The 24,355-nt window shown below is 34.2% G+C and overlaps 2 protein-coding genes across 2 annotated transcripts in view; both read right to left on the bottom strand.

Annotated features, from left to right (window-relative positions):
* The window catches only part of Cad96Cb (protocadherin Fat 4-like Cad96Ca), an 89,706-nt gene that overhangs the window by 2,426 nt on the left and 62,925 nt on the right, over positions 1 to 24,355 (bottom strand). The window contains exons 7-9 of the mRNA XM_072521326.1: positions 21,992 to 22,223; positions 19,301 to 19,529; positions 15,830 to 16,073 (exon numbers count right to left, since the gene is read on the bottom strand). Coding sequence (XP_072377427.1) covers positions 15,830 to 16,073; positions 19,301 to 19,529; positions 21,992 to 22,223 — 705 coding nt within the window. The remainder of the gene's footprint in view (positions 1 to 15,829; positions 16,074 to 19,300; positions 19,530 to 21,991; positions 22,224 to 24,355) is intronic.
* Positions 3,262 to 10,920, bottom strand: LOC140433293 (uncharacterized). The gene is made up of 3 exons (XM_072521325.1): positions 10,259 to 10,920; positions 6,506 to 6,841; positions 3,262 to 3,694 (listed from the first exon to the last, which is right to left on the bottom strand). The coding sequence occupies exons 1-3, from the start codon at positions 10,840 to 10,842 to the stop codon at positions 3,328 to 3,330; spliced, it is 1,287 nt and encodes a 428-aa protein (XP_072377426.1). The 5' UTR covers positions 10,843 to 10,920; the 3' UTR covers positions 3,262 to 3,327.

The following is a 24,355-nucleotide window of genomic DNA, read 5'->3' as shown; positions in this document are numbered from 1 at the left end:
TATGCAGTTTTTGAATATGCCAAATTATTTAAAATTATTTAGAGCTTTCTACCACTTACGGTTATACCGGAAGTTGATTAAAACTTCATTATTTTAAATGTAACACCCTATTTATAATATTACGGATTTCGATATAACAGTTCTTGACAATTCTGTCAATATACGATTATGCTACTTTATACCGAGTGTTTTACGAGATATGACCAATTTTATTTTAAAACAGTGTCCGATTTGACACCCTGTATCTTTATAAATAATAATATTGCAAATATTTTGTTTGGTATACATTTTTTTATTATTGTCTATTTTAATGAAACTTTAACATTTTGTGGATAGAATAAAATTTAAAAGTAATATCAGAATGCTAACTTAAAAATTTCCCAACTTTCTTAAATGAATCATCTTATATCATCGAGTTAGAATCTATGGAGAGGGCATCACGTGACTAAAAACGACCTCACTTCGGCCATATTGTTAAGATTGTTTTGACACTTTTGACATATCGTATATGTTTGTTTCCGTTCGTTGTTTTTCGACTATTTTTAGTTTTATAATACTTTTATAGAAACTGTAATAATATATTGTGATAGTGCATAATAATGGTATCTTGTTCTCAACGTAGTTGCAGTAGCAGAAGCAATGTTAATAAAAAATCTTCAGGAATAACGTTCTACAGGTAAATATACAAATATGTACACAAAGTAATGGCCCGTACTTCAGAGAATAAATTAATAGTATTTGACTGTATTAATTTATCTTTATGTATAATATATCGTGTTTTTTAGTGTTTACCGTGGGATAAATAAATCATAGTTTATTAAAAATGTATTGCACTTTTTTAGATTATAATTGAATCTTCTAAATTACTAGTCATATTTTTATAGTAGTTTTAATATTATTGAGTCCGGCCATGATCCCACCGCCATATTGGTATCATCGTTAGCCACGCATACCTACGCCGTTTTTAATACACACGTTAATATGCTCATAGCTTCTCGATAGATTCTAACTTGATGTCTTATATATTATAACGTTTTTAAAAATAATTTTAATTGTTCTTTAAGCTGTTAAATACTTTCTATATCTAAGTCTAACATATATTGAGATTCAGATTGACATTTACATTGACATACACTGGTTACTTATTTCATCTTAATTAATTTTTTAATTATTTATAAGATTTAAAATAATAAAAGATAAAAAGGTAATGAATTTACAAAAAACTAAAAATTTCTCCCCGGTGTGGAATTGAATCCCTGTCCTCGAGTGACAGGCGGTGATGCTCACTACTGCACTACCCAGTACAATATTTAAATCATGGTAATTGTCCAGCGCAAAATTGTTAAACCTGCGAAATTTATATACCTAATCGTTAAGTTTTCTGATGAAGATAGACCCATTGGTCAGAGAAGAAGTGAAAGACCCAGAACAAGGTTCCTTGAATACATAGTTGAAGACATGAGAAATATGGGAATACATGCTTGGCAGAAGAAAGCAATGTATAGTGACGAATGGAGAGAAATTCTTGAGGAGGCTAGGACCCACACATAGTTGTAAAGTTAGAATGATGATGACGATAGGTTTTCTGAAATTTTTCAATTTGCTGTGAAATTTTCTTTAAGTAAGTAACTTCTATCAAGTATCATAAATCTTGAAAAAATTATAAATAAAATCGGTAAAGACGCTTTTAAGTTATTGCGTGACATACGGAAATTTATCTATTATATATTTTATACAGTGTGTCAATTTTAAAACTTACAATGGGCTATATCTCTCGAACAAAAGCTGATATCGAAAAATGTTTGAAACCATTTTTAGAATAGTAAGGGGGAACTAAAATGACATGAAAGAGAACTCACACCCATCAACCCCCTAGGCCCCACCCACCACAACCAAAAAAGTTTAAAATTCCAAACCCCTACTTATGGTACATCATTGAAAAGACTATAAAAATGCTATCCAATGGTATAAATAATAATTATACAGGATGAAGCAATAATTGTGAGACTTTGGCTTTAATGGAAAATTTAATGAGGTTTTTTTGAACTACAAATTTCTTAAATATGTCAATTAAGTAAATGTTCAAAGTGGGTTCCGTTGATTTGTAAACAATAATACAGCCTATTTTCAAATTCTGCACGAACTTTGGCAAATGTTTATCTAGTAATAGCGCGACATGCTTGCGTAATTCTTTCTCGCAATTCCCCAAGTGACGCAGGTTGAGTTTTATAAACAACTGACTTGAGGTAACCCCATAGAAAAAAGTCAGGTGGCGGTAAGTCTGGTGACCTCGGTGGCTACTCAGTAGAACCTCTCCTTCCAATCCATTTGTTCGGATAATTAGTATCCAACCAGTGCCTAACTGGAGCTGCATAGTGAGGACGTGCTCCATCTTGTTGGAAGTGCAGCAAAATACATTCATCAGTGAAACAAATATTCTTTAACATTCTCGGTTCAACGCGAATTCTTTCAGTCATGAATTCACAAAACTCAATTCGTCGGTCTGGATCATTATCGAATTTTTGAAAGAATTTGTGTTTTGTACGGGTGAAACTTATGTAATTTCAACACCTTTCTAACCGACTCATGTGAAAGTCCTGTCATTGCAGATACTTGACGTGTTGATGCAGTAGACTCTATTGCAAAATTTCCAAGGACATTAATTTGGGATGCTTCATTCAATAATCTTGGGGCGTCCCTTTTTTTTATTTTACACTGATCCCGTTTCTCTAATTTTTTCAACTAAATCACGGACTTACACGTGACTTACATTTTTGTCCGGATGCTTTTCATGAAATATTTGAGCTGTTCGTAAATAACACTGGTTCTGGGAGGCAAATATGAAAATGATCTCCAGGCGTTCAGGTATACTGTTAAACCATCGTGACAACTATGACAAATAAACAGACACTCAAAAGATAATGATTATATGCCTACGGAGCCGACTAAGAATAATTTAAGAAATACTCATAAAAAAACTGTTAACTGAGAAAGTACCAAGACTAGTCAGATAGAAAAATAAAGATATGGTAAGGAACAGGACAAATTTTTGGACCAAAAATTAAAATTTCACACCTAGATAACCTCAAGGCAGAAGATATGAAATAAAATAAGTGAATTTTTCCAAACCTACCACAAACATGGTATTCTAAGCTCTCTTAAATAAAGAATTATAGAAAAGTTACTATACTCAAATAATACTTATTAGAAAAGTATAAATGGCAGTTTGCATTTTCATATACTAATTATAGTTACCTTTAAATAATTTTAAGAAATACTAACAAATTAAGCTGTCTTTGTCTGTATTTATCTATCCACATAGTTCAATTATCTCATTAGATCCATGGGAACAGGTGGGACAGGAGGTGGCATTTTTTCACCAGTATTAGAAATAATTGTTCCGCGTCCAATTAACCACACTGTATAAAGTCTGCTGTGTCCATCAAATTTACTTGCTGCAAAATGAGCCGTTTGTAACAAGCGCATAACAATGGCCAACGCTATTTGTATTAGAATAAATAGTGTTAAGTTTCCTATAACACTCCAACCAACTTGTATAGTCTTCTGTCTTAATTTTGTATGACAACCCTCAGTGGAGATGCTAAGGTTTTGTTCTGGGGTGTACAAATAAGCTTTTCCTGTTATTTCTATGTTGTGGTGGATGCAAGGGAACATTGATGTTATAGAGCAACAACTACAAAAATATTCTCATTAATTTATTTCTTCCATAACTATTTAGCAAAAGTATCAAAACGTAAAATAAATAAATGATGAATGATAAGAATAATCATAAAAACATTTTAAAATGAAGCATTAAGCAAGAATGAATAGGGCTACAAAGTTAATAACAGAAAATTAAAATAGAAATTACAAACAAGCAGTCGTCGAGGAAATGGACAAAAGCAAACAAAAAGAAGAGAATCCAGAACAAATGTGGGAAAGAATTAAGGGAGGTATGGTAAAATCAGACAAAAACAGTAGAAAAGAAATTAAAAAAATTAAGAAAACATGGTTAGATGACTTCTTCTTCTTCTTCTTTCTCTTTATAAGCAATTCTGCTTGTTTATTGGCGGATTAATACCTGTATGGAAGTTTGTCACTCCATCTTTTGCGCGGTCGTCCGATACTTCTTCTATCGATTGGTCACTTACCTCTTGCTATATTGACGACACGGGTCTCCTCCATTCTGCTTATGTGATTATTTCATTATTTTTTTCTATTTTGTGTCCATTCTTTATACACTGTACGTTACATTTTCTTGTAATGTCTTCACTTCTCTTTCGATCTCTCATCGTATTTCTAGTAATTCTTCTCAGTACCCTCATCTCTTGACTTTATCTCAGTGTTAATAGGTTTGTATCGCCATATAGACTTATAAAGGCATCCTGCCAGTCTATTTGCTTTTTGTACTTAATCTCTCACTTCTTTGTCCATGTCTCCATAGCTATACAGTGTAATTTCCAGGTATTTTATTTCGATTACTTGTTCAATACTTATGCCATCAATTTCTGACTGCTATTGTTTTAGTTTTCTGAGATGGGTTTGTCATATTAGATTCTTTTGCTCTTATTTTAAATCTGTGGACCAGTCTTTACTGACTATCTTCATCTTGGGCTATTAATATTACGTCGTCTGCGTAACAGAGTATTTTTATTTCTTTGTTTCCCATTCTGTATCCTCTTCCTTTGTTAACGCTTTTGATGATTTCATTCATGATCAAATTAAAGATCATGGGGCTCAATGAATCCCCTTATCTTATTCTACTGCCTATTTCTATAGGTTCTCTAAGTTGTCCATCTATTTTGACTTCCATTTTGTTGTTTCCAATCAGACACAGAAATGCTGGTCTATTATACTGTAGTGATTTCTCAGTAATCTGCTTTATAACGAATATTGCATCTGTACACGATCTTCCACTACGAAAACCCTGTTCATCTGCTAAACTTATCCTCCGATTTATTAGCATTTGTAAAAATGTAAAAATTTAGTTGTAAGTTTAAGCGTAGTATTTAACAACTCTAAACTACCTCTGTAGTTTTCTGGCAGGTTTTTATCTCCTTTTTTGAATAGTAGAATTACTTCGCTCGTTCTCCAATCTTTCGGTATTTTATTGTGTTTTATAATTTTATTAATTAATGTTGTTAATTATTCTGTCAGTGCTGCTCCACAGTACTTCAGCAACTCGTTTGGTATCCCGTTCCTACCTGCTGCTTTTCTGTTCTTCAGATTTTCAAGTATTTTACGAACTGGTTCGATGACGAATGTATAAAATAATTAGAGGAGTAGAGTAAATTAAGACTAAGAATGCTGAAATTACGATCAAAAGATGCTGAAAGTGAGTACACTGAACAACGAAAAAAGCTAAAAAAAAAAATAAGAGAAACGAAGATATAATGAAAAACTATTCTCTGAATGAAGAACAATTACCAAAAGAATGGTCGGAAGCAATAATATATCTAATTCACAAAAAATCATAAGATAAAAGCAAAAATTACAAAGCCATTATAGACTTTAAACAAGCGTTTGATAAAGTAAAAAGGAAGGAAAAGCATCAATGCCTGGCGTTCGCTGATGATATGGCAATAGTAGAGAGAAGCAAGCAGGAACTCATACGGATAACTAAAGGATAAAATACATGGAATGCACATACCAAGAATATGTAAGAGGAAAGTATTTAACAGTATAAACAAATAATAATAAATATAGGTTTGTGGAAGTTGGGAATATCTAGTAATAGGAAAACAAAATATAAAGGAAGAAATCCAAAATAGATTAATGAAAGCGAACAAGTGTGTTTGTGCATTAAATAGGTTACTAAGAAGTAAATGCCTATCGATATTTACCAAATTAAGAATATACAAAACCGTTACTAGGCCTATAGTTACTTATGCAGCAGAGACATGGACATCAAATAAAAAACAACAAGAAATGGTGCAGATATGGCAACGAAAAGTACTAAGCAAAATATTTGGAGGAAAAATGGAGAACGGAGTTGGGATCAGAGGGACAAATGAAGATCTGAGAGAGTTATATCGGGAAACTAGCATACTAGTAGTAATAAGAACTAGACGACTAAGAGTTCTATGACATATATAGAGGATGCCAGAGGGTAAAATACGGAAAATGCTATTGTCAAGTACAATAGGAGGACGTCAAAGAAGACCTAGAACAAGGTGGAAAATGTATGTAAAAATACTCAACGTCACAAATTGGAGGATGAAAGCAATGGATATGAAGGAATGGAGGAGAATGGTCAATCAAGCCATGGGCTTATTAGGCTTGATGCGCTAATTATTATTATTTCCGATATAAATTATGTAAACTCACTAACTCAGATAAAAATAAAAAGGCGTTGTTCTTAGATAGTTAATTTTATAAAATGCCAAAATTATATTCTGTTAAGTAGTTTAAACCGTAGTAGCAAAGGATTTTCATATAACAAAACAAATTTATATTTTAACAAGTTAAATAAAATAAGTACTAAAAAAAAATACTGTAAACTAACCTAAAAGGTGTATTACCCTTAGTAAGATCTAGATCTAGTTGACTACTGCGTAAAGTAGTGACCTTATTCGCTTTAGAACTTTTTTGGGAAGCCACATTTATTTTATTTTTATTTAGTATTTGTCCTGTACCAGTTAGAGTGTCTGCATTTCCTACTTCTATAGCTTTTTCATTGAATGAATCTGATTCACATTTTTCACAAACTAAATCTGTAGTTGTATAGGATTTTTCCCTCTTTCTTAATTTAGATTTTTTTACCAATCTCGTATCGTACCATATTATTGAGTACCACTCGTCATATTTTTTGCTGCCGCAACATTGAAATTCAATCTGTAATCTAGGAAATTTAAAGGTTTATTTGTATTTACAATTTGGTATGCAAATGAACTAAATTTTACAGAATAAATATGATTAAAAGCGACCCCGATTTGGAAGTGATCAAAGTAGTCATTTTTAAGTGTACGCTGGTCGACAAAGTATTCATTTTTAAGAGTTAAAATAACCAGAAAACTTTTGTATTGCCACAGTTAAATGTAAACATGACGGCGCATAATGCACCGCTAAAAACAGAATTTATAAATATGTATTACTTCACTAATAACGATTAAAATTACAATATTTTAAGCTCAAAATAAAATATTTTTATTAGAACAAATACATTATACCACCTAGAAAGACTTGGATGAAAAATGTTTTAATACTTTTTGTAAAAACACTTGCCCAACTTGTGCCAATACGATTATGAAAATAAATTGTCTAAAAAAATATCTTTTAGTTGAAATAAAGGGATAAATGTAAGGATAAATATCAGGGAAAATAGATAAGTGATAACATTTGTCCACATTATTTAAGAAAAAAGTAAATCTGAAAGAGGACCTGAAAGAGAAATAATATAGTGACTAGAAAACTGCAACAAATCCAAATATACGAGCAAATTTAGATTGTCACTTATTTTTTTCACTTATTTCCATCCTTGAATCTGAAATCCTTCGTGAGCCTTGGACTGTTTCTCTACTTGGTCCTTAAATCTTACTCTGAACGTGCCTGTTTATTTTATAATGAACATAATTAATTATGATTAACTCACTTCAGATGGTAAAAAACGGAAACCACGAAAAATTGCTACCTTTTCAAAAGAATCAATGAGTAGGCCGGTCAATTTAATTATAAATGTCTTTGCGAAGAGCCTCCGAATAAGGTGCTGCGAAATTTCAAACGTTGCAAAGAAATGTTGCTAAAAAACGCTTGACTGAAGGGGGAATTCATGACCCCCAATTATGGCTGCAGATTGGTGTTTATCGAGGAACAAAAACTAAAATTTAAGGAGTATTTGAAAACCTGTAGCAAAATGGCGTATGAGCTAACGAGTTTAGATGTTCGTAGACCGGCATCGACCGTGGCCGGTCTCAGCTTTTGTGGAGGAAGAGTTCTGAACTAAGTAGGGATTCTTCAGCGCTCCGCAGAAGACAGACTGGGCGGGGAAGTTCTCAACCCCGACACGGCGCGTTCCATATGGCTGATAGGGGACGTCCTGTATATTATACAGGATAGGTGCGAATAAGGTTCGCCAAATAAGCACCCGCGGATCAACTGAGGACATGGTATAGGGCAACTGCTATGTCATTACTAACTCCAAGGCTGGGGAAGAATGACTTCTTAATAGGCTTGGAATCAGATATTTATGGGCGACAATCAGATATTGGTTTAATCGGTTATAATACTGCGGTGTGTAAGGCAAGGAGAAACCAACACACTAAATATTCTCAAGATATTATAACTATGGCCAGTTACGGAAAACAAATCGCTCCTAGTCCGTGGCAGACCTTAGATGGTCAAGGGATGCTAAGAATCCCCACGACAAATGCTAGGATCCACCCGAAAGTGAAAAACAAAAATTACAGGTTAAAAATTGGAACCTGAAATGCAAAATCTCTCTTTATGCCAGGAAAATCTCATAACATCCTGAGAGAAATGAAAAGAATGGGAGTCAACATTCTCGGAGTCAGTGAAGTTAGATGGCCTGGATCTGGACAGACAAACATCGATAACCATGTAATATACTATGCTGGTAATGACGATCCTCATCATTATAACGGAGTGGCATTTATAGTTGACCAAAAAAGCAGTAAATGTATAAAGAACTTTATACCTATATCTGATAGAGTAGCTATGCTGCGACAATCAATTTGGATTTCGTATGGGGCTTGGTACAAGGGAGGCATTATTTGACCTCCAGATATTACTACAAAAATGCCGAGATCAGCGAAAAGACGCGTTTCTCTGTTTTATCGACTACGAAAAAGCGTTTGATCGAGTAAAACACACAGAACTCATAGAAACCCTAACACAACATGGTATGGACCATAACACTGTAGCACTTATTAAAAAACTATATTGGGATCAAATGGCGTCTATCAAAATAGACAATCGTCTGACAGCAGAATTGCCAATAAAAAGAGGAGTTCGTCAGGGCTGTGTACTTTCTCCACTGTTATTCAATATATATTCCGAAAAGATCTGTCAAAATGCCCTCGAAAATATTTAAGAAGGAATAAAAATGAACGGAGAATACGTAAACAACGAGATACGCAAACGACACCGTTATTATTGCGGACAGTGCTGAGGGTTTACAACGACTTTTGAATGTCATAACCAGAGAGGAAGATAGCTTGGGACTAAATATAAACACAAATAAAACAAAAGTAATGGCTGTTACACGTGCACCAAATGTCGACGTTAATATTTGTATCTATAACAAACATATAGAACCAGTACAAAGATTCCAGTATCTTGGTTGCTGGATAACAAACGATCTTGACCACGAGGTCGAAATACGTGCTCGTATAGAATATGCTAAAGCAGTGTTAAAAGACACCCCTGAGAAATTACTTATTGAAGAAAAAGAACAAAAGACGGCAATGAGCCAAAAAACTAAAACCCATATAAATGAATTAAAATCGTTAAAAAAGGAACAAAACGTGAAGGTACCATCGAGAAGCAGAAATATTTCAGAAGAAAGTGATACAAGTCAAAGTGAAGAGGAAGTCGAATATAAAGAGGATCTCAGACATGGAAATGGACGAAGAAAATTTTATGCTGGATCAAGATTCGAATATTTAAATAACAGAAGGAAAATTTCTGCTCATACGGTTCCTTGGTAGAATACACTATGTTGGAAAAATTACAGGTAACAATATAGCTATAATACCTCGTATTTTTGCATATTTTTTAAACTTTCTTTTAATTAAATAAGTAAGAAAGCAGGATGAAGAGTTCAAAGTGTCGTTTTTGAGGAATAGCAATAGCAATGAGCAATAAAATAGACAATGTCTTTCCTAACGTAGAAGATGTCGCTTTTATAAGAAAGCCAGATGTGGTAGTTGTGCTTCCAGATCCATTGCCAGCTGCCACCAAGCAACAATGCAACATTTTTAAATTTAATATAAAATGTTCGGGACTCGATATTCGATAAGGAAACTGAAATATCCATGTCTCACTGTGTACTCTATACTGTCTCACTGTGCCTCGCATGAGGTACACAGTGAGACAGTTTTTATGAAAAAAATAAACGCTTGTTCACAATTTGTGTTAGGTTTTTTTTTTCAATTTTAATCTATCGTGTTGTTGGCGTAAATAGGCATCTAAACCCGAGTTAAGGAATTCAATTTAGTTTTTAAAATTATTTGAATAAATATGATTTTTGTTTCACTGTGGACCACCCTCCCCTATAAACTAGTGACGCAATTATATTTACCTATCAATCTGTTTTTTATAGACAGAATTATTTGAATAATTATTCATAGCTTCCACTAATCCATCATGAAGTCCTATTTGACTCCCATGGATATGGCTCATAATAACAAATAGTATAATAAAAGTACCAAACACAACAAAAGCATCTATAAGAATATTTAAAAATAAATACCAATTAAGTTTTGGCTGAGATTTTCTATCGAATAATTTAAACAAGAAAAAGGTAAAAGTCAAAGTTATAAAAAATACAATAAGAGGAGGTATGGACTGAAATACCGGTAATTTAGTACCCTCTCCAGTTGATACCATGTTTATGAAATAGCCAAGATGATTTATGATTTCGATTGAAGCATAAAAAAGGTAAAATATGAACAAATAATTGCATGCAATTAAAATTACTGCCATGAAGGTCAACATTTTGACTGTTCCAAACTTAATATCCAGCACCGGTTTTCCAAATTTTATAGTAACAAGTCTATTATCAAGTAGATCAATATCTGGTGGGTCAAGTTCAACTTCTATATGTTCATTCTCGGTTTTTGATTTTGGTTTGCGTACTATCTTTTCACGAATATATTTCTTCATATTTTATATGTATATTGGTTAGTTATATATACATTTCTTTTTTATTGATTATATTTATCAATGTCAAAAATAAGAAGCCTAAATGACACTGACAAATCATTAGGAGAGAAGTATATTTAGATTATATATAATTATTTTTCTTCAAACGTCAAATAATGATGACATTACTTATCTAACTTGATCCTGTCAAAGTTTGATGTCTCCGCAGGCAGCAGTTTTTTTTCCCATTTCTTTACGGCGGAGGGAAAAATGTTGTCATGGCAACAATATGAAACATGTCACAAAGTAACAATACAAATGTCATTAACAACAATTAAGCATCATTTTTATTTATAGTAATATTAAAAGTACAATTAGTTAATGAGGCATTTTCAAAATTGAAACCGTGCAAAAATGTTCCCGACTCTTGATACGCATTGGTAATTGTTGATGATACTGATGGTCGAGAACAACTTTCAGCAATCATTCCCGATGTTGGCGAATCATGAGGGTTTAAAATTTTTTGAGCATTATCGTTCTTATCGGACTTGGAGGGCCCCAAACGTGCTACTGCATCATTAGCCGCGGACTCAATTTCGTTTAGGTTTTCCATTTTCGCACTAAATTTGCGCTTGCGGTTGCAACAACAATAAGCTGTCTTTAATAATTGCAAACAACTGTCAAACAACTGTAACCAGGGAGACGCAAATCCCACCGACGACTTAATTATTTTAATTTCTAACATCTAGACGACTTTGATAGTTGTCACAGTTAATTTCGAGTAAAATTAGCGTATGAATTGTACTATTTATGGTTGAAAATTGCTACGTTTAAAGAAAAAATAGTATACTTTATTCGGCAAAGAAGCGACTTTTCTTGACTTGCCCTCGGGCGCGTTAAGAAAAGTCATGCTTCTCCGCCTCATAAAGTAATATACTATTTTTCTATTATGAAAATGTCTAATAAAATTTTTACAATAGTTAAGATATAGAAAGCATAGTTATAAAAAAAATTACAATACATTAAAGTATACGTTACTTGGACACATTTTTACATAAAAAATGAAAAATCCGTTTATTTATCATCTAATATTGTAGCATTTTTTTTTATCGCCTGTTTATATTATAAAAATTTTAAACCGATTTTATTTAACACTTTCAAATTGCATTTTATATATTCGAAATAGAATTAACATAAACCAATTGTTTATTTACATTGGCAAATACTGCTAGCGAGATGAAGTGTTCATTTTTTAACCCCACGCCTTAGTTTCGTTAAACTGAAATTTAAAATAATTATCTTCGCATTTTAACCAGAATATGTGGTTAAATAATCAAATGTCGAAGTCTATTACGCCTCAGATAAGTAGACATCAGGTTCTTCACCAAAACATGCGAGGCTAAGTCAGCTTGCTGGCCGGGAAAAAATATTAAAATCACTTTGGTTATGGCAGTTAAGGAGACCAAGTTGTACAGGGTTCTGAGCCGTGTGAAACGCGTCACTTTTCGTTTGGGGTTCGACAAAGCCACATTGATGTTGATCTGGGAAAGTGGTTCCAGCGGAGCGTTGAAGCCGGTGGAAGTGCTCTTCTCTGGCCGATAGCAGCTGAAATACCGGAATTTTGTTTAAAAGTATGCAGTGGTTAAAACGAAGAGATCTGAGCTACCAGATGTCAGTCCGAAATAAAAATTAAGTGTGCAGTAGCAGTACGGTTAATTTCTTGTTTGTGGTGAAACCAAAATTTACTGTAAGTACTTTTATTCTTTCTGTTTTTTTTTTTGCTAAAGAGGATACGTTTCTTTTCGTCTTTACATAGGTGGTATGGAATCTTCAAAAGACATCTCAGTCCAGGACGCCGCCTGACTGACCTTAGTACAGAATTCGTACTTCGTACCCCCGGCGATAGTTCCCGAGGTACTTTAAAACGCTCTCTCGTCACCGAGTCTAATCCGAACGCCTACCTGCTAAACCAGACCATTCTCTGTCATCTAGCGATCCGGAAGCGGTATGGCCGCTGTAAAGCCGGCATCACTTCTGAAGCCCCACCTTTATTCATCCCCAGACTGTCAACAAGAAGGCTGTTCCCTGTCCCTGTTCCTTATATCTCTTTTTTGATCCCACAGCGGTTTTTTTTATAGAGAAATCTCGCTACAGGTAGCGCGTGGAAGACCCTCATCGCTCCTAGTACGGCAACACTTTCAGACGGACATTTCCTCCTTCCCCACATTCTGATACACACAGTCTAACTACAGTCTGACACACTTTTCTATCTTCAATTTCCAGCATCTTTCCCTATTACCTTTGCCGTTGGTCCAGATCTTTCTTCCTCTTCTTTTTTCTTAATAACTGTGTACACTAGTACAACCTGCTTTATTTTCAATCATTCTCTCAATAATTTCTCCCACTGTAACAAAATTCACACCTGTCTCTCTTTACATTCTGTTCCTTGTTACTACTATCCATCTGTTGAACTCTAACATCGTACCTGCGTTGGGAAATAATCCAATCACCTGTGATCACAGTCGACCCAATCGCTTATGTTCGGGATCAGCATCTTTATCCACTGTGCCACATCCTCCGTGTTGTTCCATTCTTCTTGCCATCTTTTAATTGACCTTTCCCTTTCCTGTCTTCTCTCGGCCATAGTAAGGTTTGGGTCTCTTCTCTCCTACAGCTCTTTTCATTCCTCCGCCAAAACATGATCCAGAAGGCTGCCGCAGATGCAGTCTTGTAGGCGTATGCCACTCGCAACAGACTTGTTCTGTCCACTCGTATCATGAGGCTTCTGTAGGCCGTTATCTCTACCGCCCCACTCCAGACTGGTGCAGCGTAGAGAACGATTACAACACTACGATGCACAGCACTGGGTAAGGCTTTCTCCTTTCGGATTTGGGTCCCCCCATTTTGGGCATCACCCTTCCCAACGCAACCGCACTATTCGCAGCCTTCCGGGCCACCTCCCGCACGTGCTCACCCCATTTTACATTCTGGTGCAACGTCGCTCCTAGGTATTTAACATGTTTCTTAGGTGTTAGACATACCCCCGCACATTGTAGTTCCACACTTTGCCTGTTCCTTTGCCCCTTTAGAATGATGGCTTCAATTTTATCTGCCGCAAGTTTCAGTCCGTGCTGCGTCATCCATTTCTTTACGACGCCGCCTGTGTTTCGAACCCTGTATTTGAAATCTGGCTCATCCCGCGCCACTACCAGTACAATGAAGTCATTAACGAATGCGAAGAGGGTTGTACCCTCCCAGTATTCACAGTTCATAATCCCGTCATGTGCCAGGTTCCATAATATCGGGCACAAGACAGATTCCTGTGGGACCCCGGCTGTCACGTTGACGATCGTGCCCTTCTCCATCATAATCCTTCTCTCGAACAGATACTCCGCCACCATATTCATCAGGTAACCAGGACATTCTCTCTCCTCCATTGCCTTTATTACCTCGTCCCACTGCAGCTTATTGAAGGCATTCCTAACATCGAACAACCACAGGACCGCCCAGTGATATTCATCCCCTCTGTTGCGCAGTGCCTCGAGTACACTCACATCAATCGTGTTTTTTGTCTACAAAAACCAAATTGACTCAGAGATAAACCACCTAACCTCTCAATCATATTGTCTGTGCGTACTCACAGCATCCTTATCATACAGCTTGCCGATGCACGGAAGAAGACAGATGGGGCGATACTTTTAGCCAGCCTTGGGGAGCAGTACTAACCTTCATGTCCTCCAAGGTTCAGGAAAGGTCTGTGCTTCCAGCATTACATTCATGTGCTCCAGAAGCCACGCAGGCTCCGCCCGTCCTAGACCCTTCACGGCCTTAGGTGATATCTGATCCAGTCCGGGGCAAAAAGATCTATTAGTGTATTTGGGACGGGGCATATTTTTTATGCTTTTTGTATGTCTAATAATTTGAAAATCAATTTGTTGAAAATCATTGTTTTTTATTGTTATACTAAATTTGTATGTTAATAGTATTAAGAGGTAAATTCTGCTACAAACGGATCATGATATGATAGTGACCAAGATAAATTCTTAATTTTTTATTTATCTTTTGCATTTTGAAATCCAATATTTATCAAGTCATCAGGAATCATCAGGAAGTAATTTTTTACATATCTGATTTTTATAAAAATCTTCCTTTCTCTTAGACAAAAAATAAATAATTCTAATAAGTTTACTAAAAGACTATACACGGTAAGTGTGATTTTTTCTTTGGATATATAATGGTTTACGAAAAGTATTTGTTATAATTTTATATATACTTTTTTATTTTATAAACAAATCCTTTAGTATCTAGGATCCCTAGAAGCGACACTCTTTTTATTTAGTTTGATTTTTTTATAATCTACTTCCTTTTCAATTAGTATCATTCTATTTATTTTGCTTTCCTACTGACTTGGTTTTAAATAATAATAAATTTGATTTATTTCCTTTTTTGTAAATTGAACATATTTATAATCCCGGTTTTCCATTCGCTAGGTATCTTGCATCAATCTAAATCTTGTTTATGAGCATATGCATTTGTCGTGCTAGGTGTTCGCCACCTAATTTATATAGTTCAGAGGAGACATTGTGAATACCTGGAGCCTTGCTATTTCTTTTTGTACGAATTGCTTGTTTGAACTCTTTCATCGTCGCGGGTTCTATCTTTTTGGTGTTTCCTTTTAAAAAAACACAGTTTTTAATAAATACCGTTAGTATTCCATCCAACCCTAAAGAATATTTAATTTTTAGACCCCTTATCGCAACAAAAACAGTGTTTACAATATAATTCCAACGTAAAAAGTAATAAAACCATCGTATACAACTTTAAAAATCGCCCAGTATCAACAATATTAACGATAATATACTGAAACCATAAAAATATATCAATTTATATATACTGCATCTCTTACCCTAAAGTAATGCCAAAGTGAATTCTAAAAAATATTTAAGTATGAATTATATGTTTAATATTGTAAAACATATAAATGTATGTACTATACGACTATACTTACTTTGTCATCTCCCCAGCTAAGCTTCTTGATTCTGGAACAATCATTAGCCCACAACGGTGGTTGAGGTGCGGGATGAACTTTGGGACTAGGAATTTTTGATCTGAGCTCGCTGGGAATACCGCCCATCGCAGAAGCAGTGGGTGTTCTAGAACGATCTCCAAACATAGGATTCGTTATTTTTTTAAGACCATTCTTGTCTTTATCTGAATGAAGACTGGATGTGTCGGATCTTGGATTGCGTTTTCTGCAAACAGAAAAATAAAATATAGAAAATTATTATTATTCAGTCGAATAACTAAAACTTAATCGAAATATAAATAATATAACATGGTTGTAAAAATGCAAGGATAAGATTTTAAATCCATAAGTATTTCCTATACTTAAACAACTTTGTTAATAAAAATCTTTTTAAAGGGCTTAGTTACGTTTTGAAAAAGATAAACCCTTTAAACTGTATTATAAAACAGTTTACAGTATATCATTTCCTCTTGAAATTTTAGATCTGAAGAAGAAAAAACCATCTGACCGACCAGTTAAATTAGTTTTACTCGCGCTGTATGAACAACCGCCAATAATAAAATCAGCGAAATATAGCAACTTATAGAAGCTTTTACCGTTCACCCCGCCAATACATCACGAATTTTATAAGTCATTACCTCACGAAGGCGGAGTAATGGCCATTCACAGAAGAACTGAAGATGAATCAGATGCTTTTGAAGGCATCATACAGTCTGGTGATGAATAAACTATTTGTAATAGGTAAAATCCTTGATATAAGGTAATAATACGTTTAGAGTTAGGTGATTTTTCATTTCATTAGGAAATAACCTGGTATCATAACAGTTGTCCTGATGATTTCGATTAAAAGCGAATTGGAAACGTTGGAAGTTAGACAGAAGCTACATCTTCATTATTCAAACTTACTTTCTGTATGTAGAAATTGTTGGAAAACCATTTTGTAGTCTTTGGTAACAGTAAAGTAAAAGTGCCACTTACCATAATCTGATATTATTACTATAACGTTTAAGATTGAATACCTATAAATCAGTTTAATAGTATGTAAAACATACGAAAAAACATAATATCAACAGTTTTATAAACAAATATGTATAGAATTTACAAAAAACAAACTAACTTTCATGTCGATTTTGTCGACACTCATATATATATTGAGAGTTAGACCCTTTGGCCTCTGACCCCTTGGCCCAGTGGCGGCTCGTGGCTTTAGAGGTAGGGTCGGCAGGTTTTTTTGTCTCTTCAGATAGGCATGCCGTCTAATAAAAAGGCTCAATCATCCTACGAGATTTTTTGTTTTTTTTGTTTTTTGTTTTTTTCCCATAAATTTAGAACCTAAACATGTTTATTAATTAACTCTAGTCTACATTGTTTGGAAGTAGCGAAATGGATTATAATGTCATCGTAAAATTTATTAGAGTTTTTGAGAGATTTAAAAGTTTTTTTTTCTATTGACATTTGAGACAAGCTTGACATTCTCTCTTGTTTCATGGTGTTTGGACAATACGTTTTGATTCTTTTGAGGCAAAAGAAATCCCCTTCATTTGAGGCAGAAGTTGATGGTAATGAGAGATGTAATGACAATAATTTATTGATTTCGATAACAGTTTGTTATGATGAATTAAAGTACATATATACATAAAATTATACATATCTTGTAACTTATCCCACCTTCCGAAAATACTCGGATCAGAATATAAAACTTTTAATTCATTTTCTAATTTTATTTTATTAAAAAATGATGGATAATTTTTAATTAACTTTCCTAATAGATCTCTTGGAAATTTTTTGGCGTAAGTTTTAAATTTTGAATCGTTAAAGAGGTCAAAAATTTGAAAATCTTCAAAATTTGAAGAACGAGTATCTATTTGTATAATAATAGTATCCAAAATTTCAAAATGTATTCGTTTTTCGAGATCTGTGTCTATGTCATGCCTTTGTTGTTTTTGTGGGGTTCAAATATCAAGCGAATGCAAAACGTCACTGCGTATATATTGAAAATGACTATTCTTGCGAAAATTAATGTTTTTTCACGTATCCTGCGAAACTAAATTATTATACGCGCATGACAATGAGTAAATAAAGCTTGCAGTGCAATAATTTTAACTTTTGCCTGAAGACCATTCAATTCACCGGACAACACGGTAGCCCCGTCATAAGTTTGCCCTGCCAATTTATTTTTGATATCAAAACTATATTCTACCTTATGGCTGTTACTCACGTCTGTAAAACCTAAAAACCTCTCATAAATATTACCAAGTAACGCGTATCGAACAACAATTGATAATAATCGTGAATGACATGATATATCACTAGTTTCATCTACTTCTAGCGAAAAACAAATGGTTCCCTGAATCTCATATTCAACGTTATTCAAAATGCAACTAATTGATTCTATTAATTAATTGAAGTCTCCTATGATTCTTGTTCCCATTTTAATGGACACTTTATTTTCTTTATACAGAGGTTTTGTAGCTTCTATGAGTTCCGTCTGTATTTCTAATTTGTACATTGCCTCCCATAGTTCTGACCTTGGTACAGAGTCAGACGCCTTTCTCAGATCCACAGATGCCAAGTGTATATCTCTATTTTTTGCTTTTTTCTTTTCCAACAGTTGTTCCAGTGTGTATATGTGGTCTATGCATAATCTTCCTGCCGTGAAGCCTGCCTGATCCTCCCCGATTTTGCCTTTTATCGCTTGCTCTATCTTTTCTCGCAGTATCTTCCCATATAATCTTACTATTACGTACTTATCCCGAAATAACATTTCATTTGCGGTCAATACCAATGAAGCATCGGCAAATTAAATTCTGCCGTACCTACCGTTTAAATGCGTACGCAGAGAAATGTATATTTGGTTGCCTATCGACTAATAGTCCCTTGATTTTTACATGTAAATCGTCAAGCTTGGGATCGACTTGCCGAAAGCAGTCGGATGCATGACTCGGATCTCGGTCATTACTTTGAAAAGTGTCTTGATGCGCAGAGACTACTTAACGCTCGAATTGATCGAATTCTTTTAAAAACCATGAATAAAATTTAGTCTGTATTATCTCACAGATATTTTTTTTATTTCAAAGAAACAAATGACATCAACTTATTACCCGCGATGATTAATTATTGAAATACTGATTAAATTAAATATTAAAACAATTTATAATATCTATAAATGTGTTGGTCGGCACTGCCGACCATATATAAAATGACTAGAAATGAATTAATCGAGAGTAGTGAATCGATGTGAAGAACCGCTATTTCGTGACGCTACCCGTGACACCTTCTCGTTGCGGTAGTTCCGTGACGCATTCCTCAGCATTCTACTGTAGAGAAAAAAGAAATATAACGCCAGTATAGAAGCTTCGCTTCAAAAGTATATTTATTAGATTGTTGCTGTCTATTTGTCTATATCTATGTTGAATAACTTAAAATCTAAAAAATAATATCATTCATACTTACACTTTACAAATATATGCAACCAGTAAAACGACTACAAATAATAAAACTAACAATATTGCACCAAGTCCGGCCAAAAGAAGAGACGCGCTATTATTCTTCTTGCTAGCAGAAATTCCGGACGAATCTGCAGAATCTGGAAAATGAACAGTTACCGGAACTGTTGACGATCTTGGAGGTCTTCCATTATCTGTTGCTACCACAGCTAGGCTAACCATACCAACATTTACATCTAGAAACAATAATCTAATAAATATTTGTTTTATTACTTTTGGAACTAGACATCTGTTTGTATCGAAATAACTTTCAAAATAAACTTTTTTGGTTATTTCAAACAAGGAATTGATTACAAACATTAGTAAATTAAACAAATTTGTTTTTTTTTTTTGAATAAAATACCTGCTTTTTTAAATATCAAAAGTATCAAAAATATCAAAAATATCAAAAATATCAAAAATATCAAAAATATCAAAAATATCAAAAATATCAAAAATATCAAAAATATCAAAAATATCAAAAATATCAAAAATATCAAAAATATCAAAAATATCAAAAATATCAAAAATATCAAAAATATCAAAAATATCAAAAATATCAAAAATATCAAAAATATCAAAAATATCAAAAATATCAAAAATATCAAAAATATCAAAAATATCAAAAATATCAAAAATATCAAAAATATCAAAAATATCAAAAATATCAAAAATATCAAAAATATCAAAAATATCAAAAATATCAAAAATATCAAAAATATCAAAAATAAATTACTATGTAAATGTGTTGCAAAGCCTAAAGCAGTTAAAAAGCAAAACATATTGATCTTGGATAAGTGCATTGAGTCATTAATTAAGTACCGTTGTATTGCTTTTCTTTTTTGCCAACTCATCTAAAAACGTAGACAATCATCACGGTAATTTGCATGATGCCTCTTTTCTACATGGCTCACTGAAACTACATTTAAAATAGATTCTTAAATCCTTCAACCAGAAAGTTAGTGTCTTTTTTCGACTTCTTATTACGTATGTTCTTCATTGTACCTATTATTATTTGAAGCATGTTATAACGTTCGCAACTCGTGATATGTTCTAGATATTAGAAGTTTCTTATTTTATTGGTATTCAAAACTTTCTTTTTTCCCCATCTTCCTCAATAACACAGTTCAAAGGCTTTCAACTCTCATTAAATATCAAAGAGAAAAGGTCGTATTTCAGTAGCCCCATCTTTAAGATCTCTGCTACGAAGTGGACACTTAGTTTTGTTGAATGTATCTCCCACTTTTTCTACTTTTCTTTAATTTCTCCCATATACTCATTATTTTTATTAATTACTGTTCCCAGATAATTATACTTTTTATTTTATTTGTTAACTTTATTTGTTCTTCATGTATTTATTTATTTAGCGTATGGATACACCACAGTTGAGTTTTGTGTATAAACAAAGAGGACAATACGTTACAAATAGTAAATAACAATAATTAATTTTTACAAACAAACATTTAGTTAACAAATATATTCAATTGACTCTGTTCCCTATTAAGAAATCGGATATCGGACGGATTGCCACTGTAGGATCTGATCGGGCATTCCTCCACTAGATGTTTAACCGTTTGTCTTACTGCACCGCAATCGTAATTTGGTGACGGTAGTTTTTCCAACCTGAAAAGTGAGTCGGAGCACCTGCCACAGTTTGTTTTTATTCTGTTCAGTATGGCCCAGATTCTCTTGGTTGGTCGAAACCCTCTAGCTTGCTTGTAATACATGGCATTTTAGAGTGACAGTACTGCCGTTCTAAGTGTAGACGCTGAGGAACCTCATGTGGTACCGCACAACTTTTGCAGAATATTATTTCGTGTTATAAGTTTTGCAGTCGCCTTTGTAAGATGTTCTTTAAAGCGTAGCGTTCTATTGAGTGTCACACCTAGATATTTTGGATGTTTTGTGTGTCTAAGGAGCCAGTCTTTAAAGTGGATTTTTAATTGATAGTTAGCCTATCTGTGGTTAAAATAAAAGCACAATACTTCTGTCTTGGCAGCATTAGGCTGCAATCTCCAATAGCGGAAATATCTTTCGAAGGTAACCAGGTTGTTTGTTAATATTTGCTTAGTAGTCTCCACTTCTTTATGGCACGTAGGAAGCGTCCAGTCGTCTGCATATTCGAACTTCTTTGATGTGGTTTCGGGCATGTCTGCTATATTCAGACTAAAGAGTAGGGGCGCCAGCACTGATCCTTCCGGGAGGCCATTGTTCAGTTTTATTTGGGTACTAGTGTTATCGCTTATGATGACTTGGAAACATATCTTTCGAAGCCATACACTGTGAAACAGCATAACATTAATGACATCAGTGATCTTTCTGCATCGAATCGCTCTCATTAATTTATATATTACCACTTGTCTCCACCACCACTGGCTTTTCATGTAATTTTGAGCTTTATAAATTGTTCTTTTGGGATCATCATAAAGGGTTTCTATATTAAGAACTAAACTGATTTCTGGGATGACTTGGATGACAACAAACTACCAGTTTGTTGACAATTTGTTGTATATGCTTTAGACACTCGTGTGTTTTAATATATCATATTTGCGACCATGTGTTTTTATATCTTTCATTTATTCTTTCGATAACTCACTCCACCACCCACGGAATAATACTATTATTAACGAGTAAATAAGTTTAGTTTTAGCTGACTTACCTTTAATATCTTTCAGTCTTAACTCCCCATTTTGTGAAATAGTGAACATAGAAGAATTTGCTCCGCTCAGTGATAACGTAAGTTTATCATTTTTATCCCCATCTGCGGCTTCTATTTTACCCAGTAATTCCTCCGGGGATCCTGATATAAAAAATTCATAGTGAGGATACCGAAATCTCGGTTCCCATTCGTTGACGTTATCCACAGAGATGTTAACAACACTGGAGTCATTCTAAAATAAAAAGATATTAGTTAAATATTTTATTTATTAAAACTTCTAAGTAATAGAAGGACATAGAGACTCTTGGTGATATTTATTTTATTAAATAAATGTTAAGAAAGTTAGAAAGACTGTTAGTTGAGAAATAAATGTTATAGATGGTGCTAGGTGAATCCTCACATCATCATATACCATATAGTATCCACTGTCGAACATAGGCCTCCGCTAGTGTAAATCCAGTTTGTTATAATAATTCTCTTTATATCATCCGTCCACCTTATTGGAGGTCTTTCTAATTCTAATACACCACTTCATCATGCGTTTTCTTCTCCAAGTGCCATTCATGCCCGTCATGTGTCCGGCCCAGTTTAACTTTATATGCGCTATCCTTTCTATATCGTCTGCAATCTCTGCTTTGGCTTTTAGAATGGCATTTGGAATTTCACATCTTAGCGTTAACCCCAACATCGACCAATCCATTCCACGGTCACGCACTCTGATTTTTTCCAGGTTTATTCTTCTTCTTTGTATACCTTATCCTTTAAGGACATTGACGATCAGCATGTCACATTTCACTCTGTCTGCAGTAGTACTAAAGAGTTCTATTGTTGTTTTTCCACTCCACTGTTTTAAATTTTTCAACCCGGTCATCTTTTTCCACTTTTTTTTTTCTTTGTGTGTTTATGACGAGTTGTATCGATGATATTTTCCACATTCTTTTCTCTCTAATTTCTATTCCCAGTTTTTCATTGCTCACATCACAAGTTAATTGTTTCGTCTTTAATCTTATTCGTACTGGCAATCATGATTTTTGTTTTTTTTTTGCTTTCAAACCATTCCAGTACTGCATAGTGCGATTAACCAAAATTTACAGCGCTTCACTGCTGTCTGCTAGGCGTATTGTATCGTCTGCATATCTGAGATCGTTCACTAGTGTTTCGTTATTTGATATGACTTCATTGATTAATTAAGTCTTCTAGTGTGTCTTTAAACATCTCTTTTGAGCACATATTAAAAACTAGAGCGGATAGTACTTCTCTTCTTATAGGCATCTCTTTAGATCTACTCGTATATATAGTTGGTCTACTCGTATTATGATATCGGTATAAATTTGTAACGATTCTTACATCCTGATAATCTATGGATTCTTACATCCTGATATCTGTATTCCGTAATGTGTTTGCAAGCCTTCGGTTCGCCTTTGGTTCTTCTTGCTACAGGTGTTCCCGTGGTTAGCCTTTTAGCAATCGTATTTTCTGGAATTCGTATTATGTGTCCAGCCCATCTAAGTCGCTGTGTTTTAATGAACGTTATGACATCTGGCTCATCAAAGAGCTAATACAATTCAAAATTATATCTTCTGCGCCACTGCCCTTGGTCGTTTATAGCTTCAAATATTTTGCGGAGTATTTTACGCTCAAATATTCCCAAAGTTCTTTCATCTTTCTGCGTTAGAGTCCATGTTTCTGCTCCATATGTGAGGACCGGCCTCAGCAATGTTTTGTATATAATAATTTTAGTTCTTCTTTGAATGTTTCTTGAGTGGAAATGCTTTTGGAGTCCATAGTATGCCCTATTTGTAAGATTTATTCGTCTTTTGATTTCTTCGCTTGTTTTATTGGTAGCAGTCAATAGCGACCCAAGGTATGTGAAGTTGTCAACACGTCCAAAAGTATGACTTCCAAAGACTGTTTCTCGTTTCTCATTTGCTATCGGATCCTTTGTAACCAACATGTACTTGGTTTTGTCTTCGTTGATGACTAGACCGACCTGTTTCGCCGCTGTTTCCAATTCTAGGAGATATTACTCAACATCTCGCTTACTACGCCCTATTATGTCAATGTCATCAGCATATCCTAAGACTTGTATCGATCTATTGTAAATAGTACCGCCATCTCATCAAAGTCAACTATGACATATGAATTCGTCACAACTGACATCTTGACACAGTACTAGTTTTTATAGTAAATAATGCCTCTCTAGCGCCAAATACTTTTCTAAATCCCCATTGGTTTCCTGTTATTCCATCGTTTAGTTTTTAGGTAGTCTGCTAAAACAAGGTTGTGGTCACTTGCTATATCTGCCCCTGCGTAAGGTTTAACACTATGGCGTTACGGAATCCTTGGTTTATAATGATGGAGTCA

This window comes from Diabrotica undecimpunctata, chromosome 2, assembly GCF_040954645.1.
Source record: "Diabrotica undecimpunctata isolate CICGRU chromosome 2, icDiaUnde3, whole genome shotgun sequence".
Lineage (NCBI taxonomy): Eukaryota > Metazoa > Arthropoda > Insecta > Coleoptera > Chrysomelidae > Diabrotica > Diabrotica undecimpunctata.
Note: the sequence above shows the minus strand (reverse complement) of the source record. Positions and strands in the feature narration are given on the sequence as shown.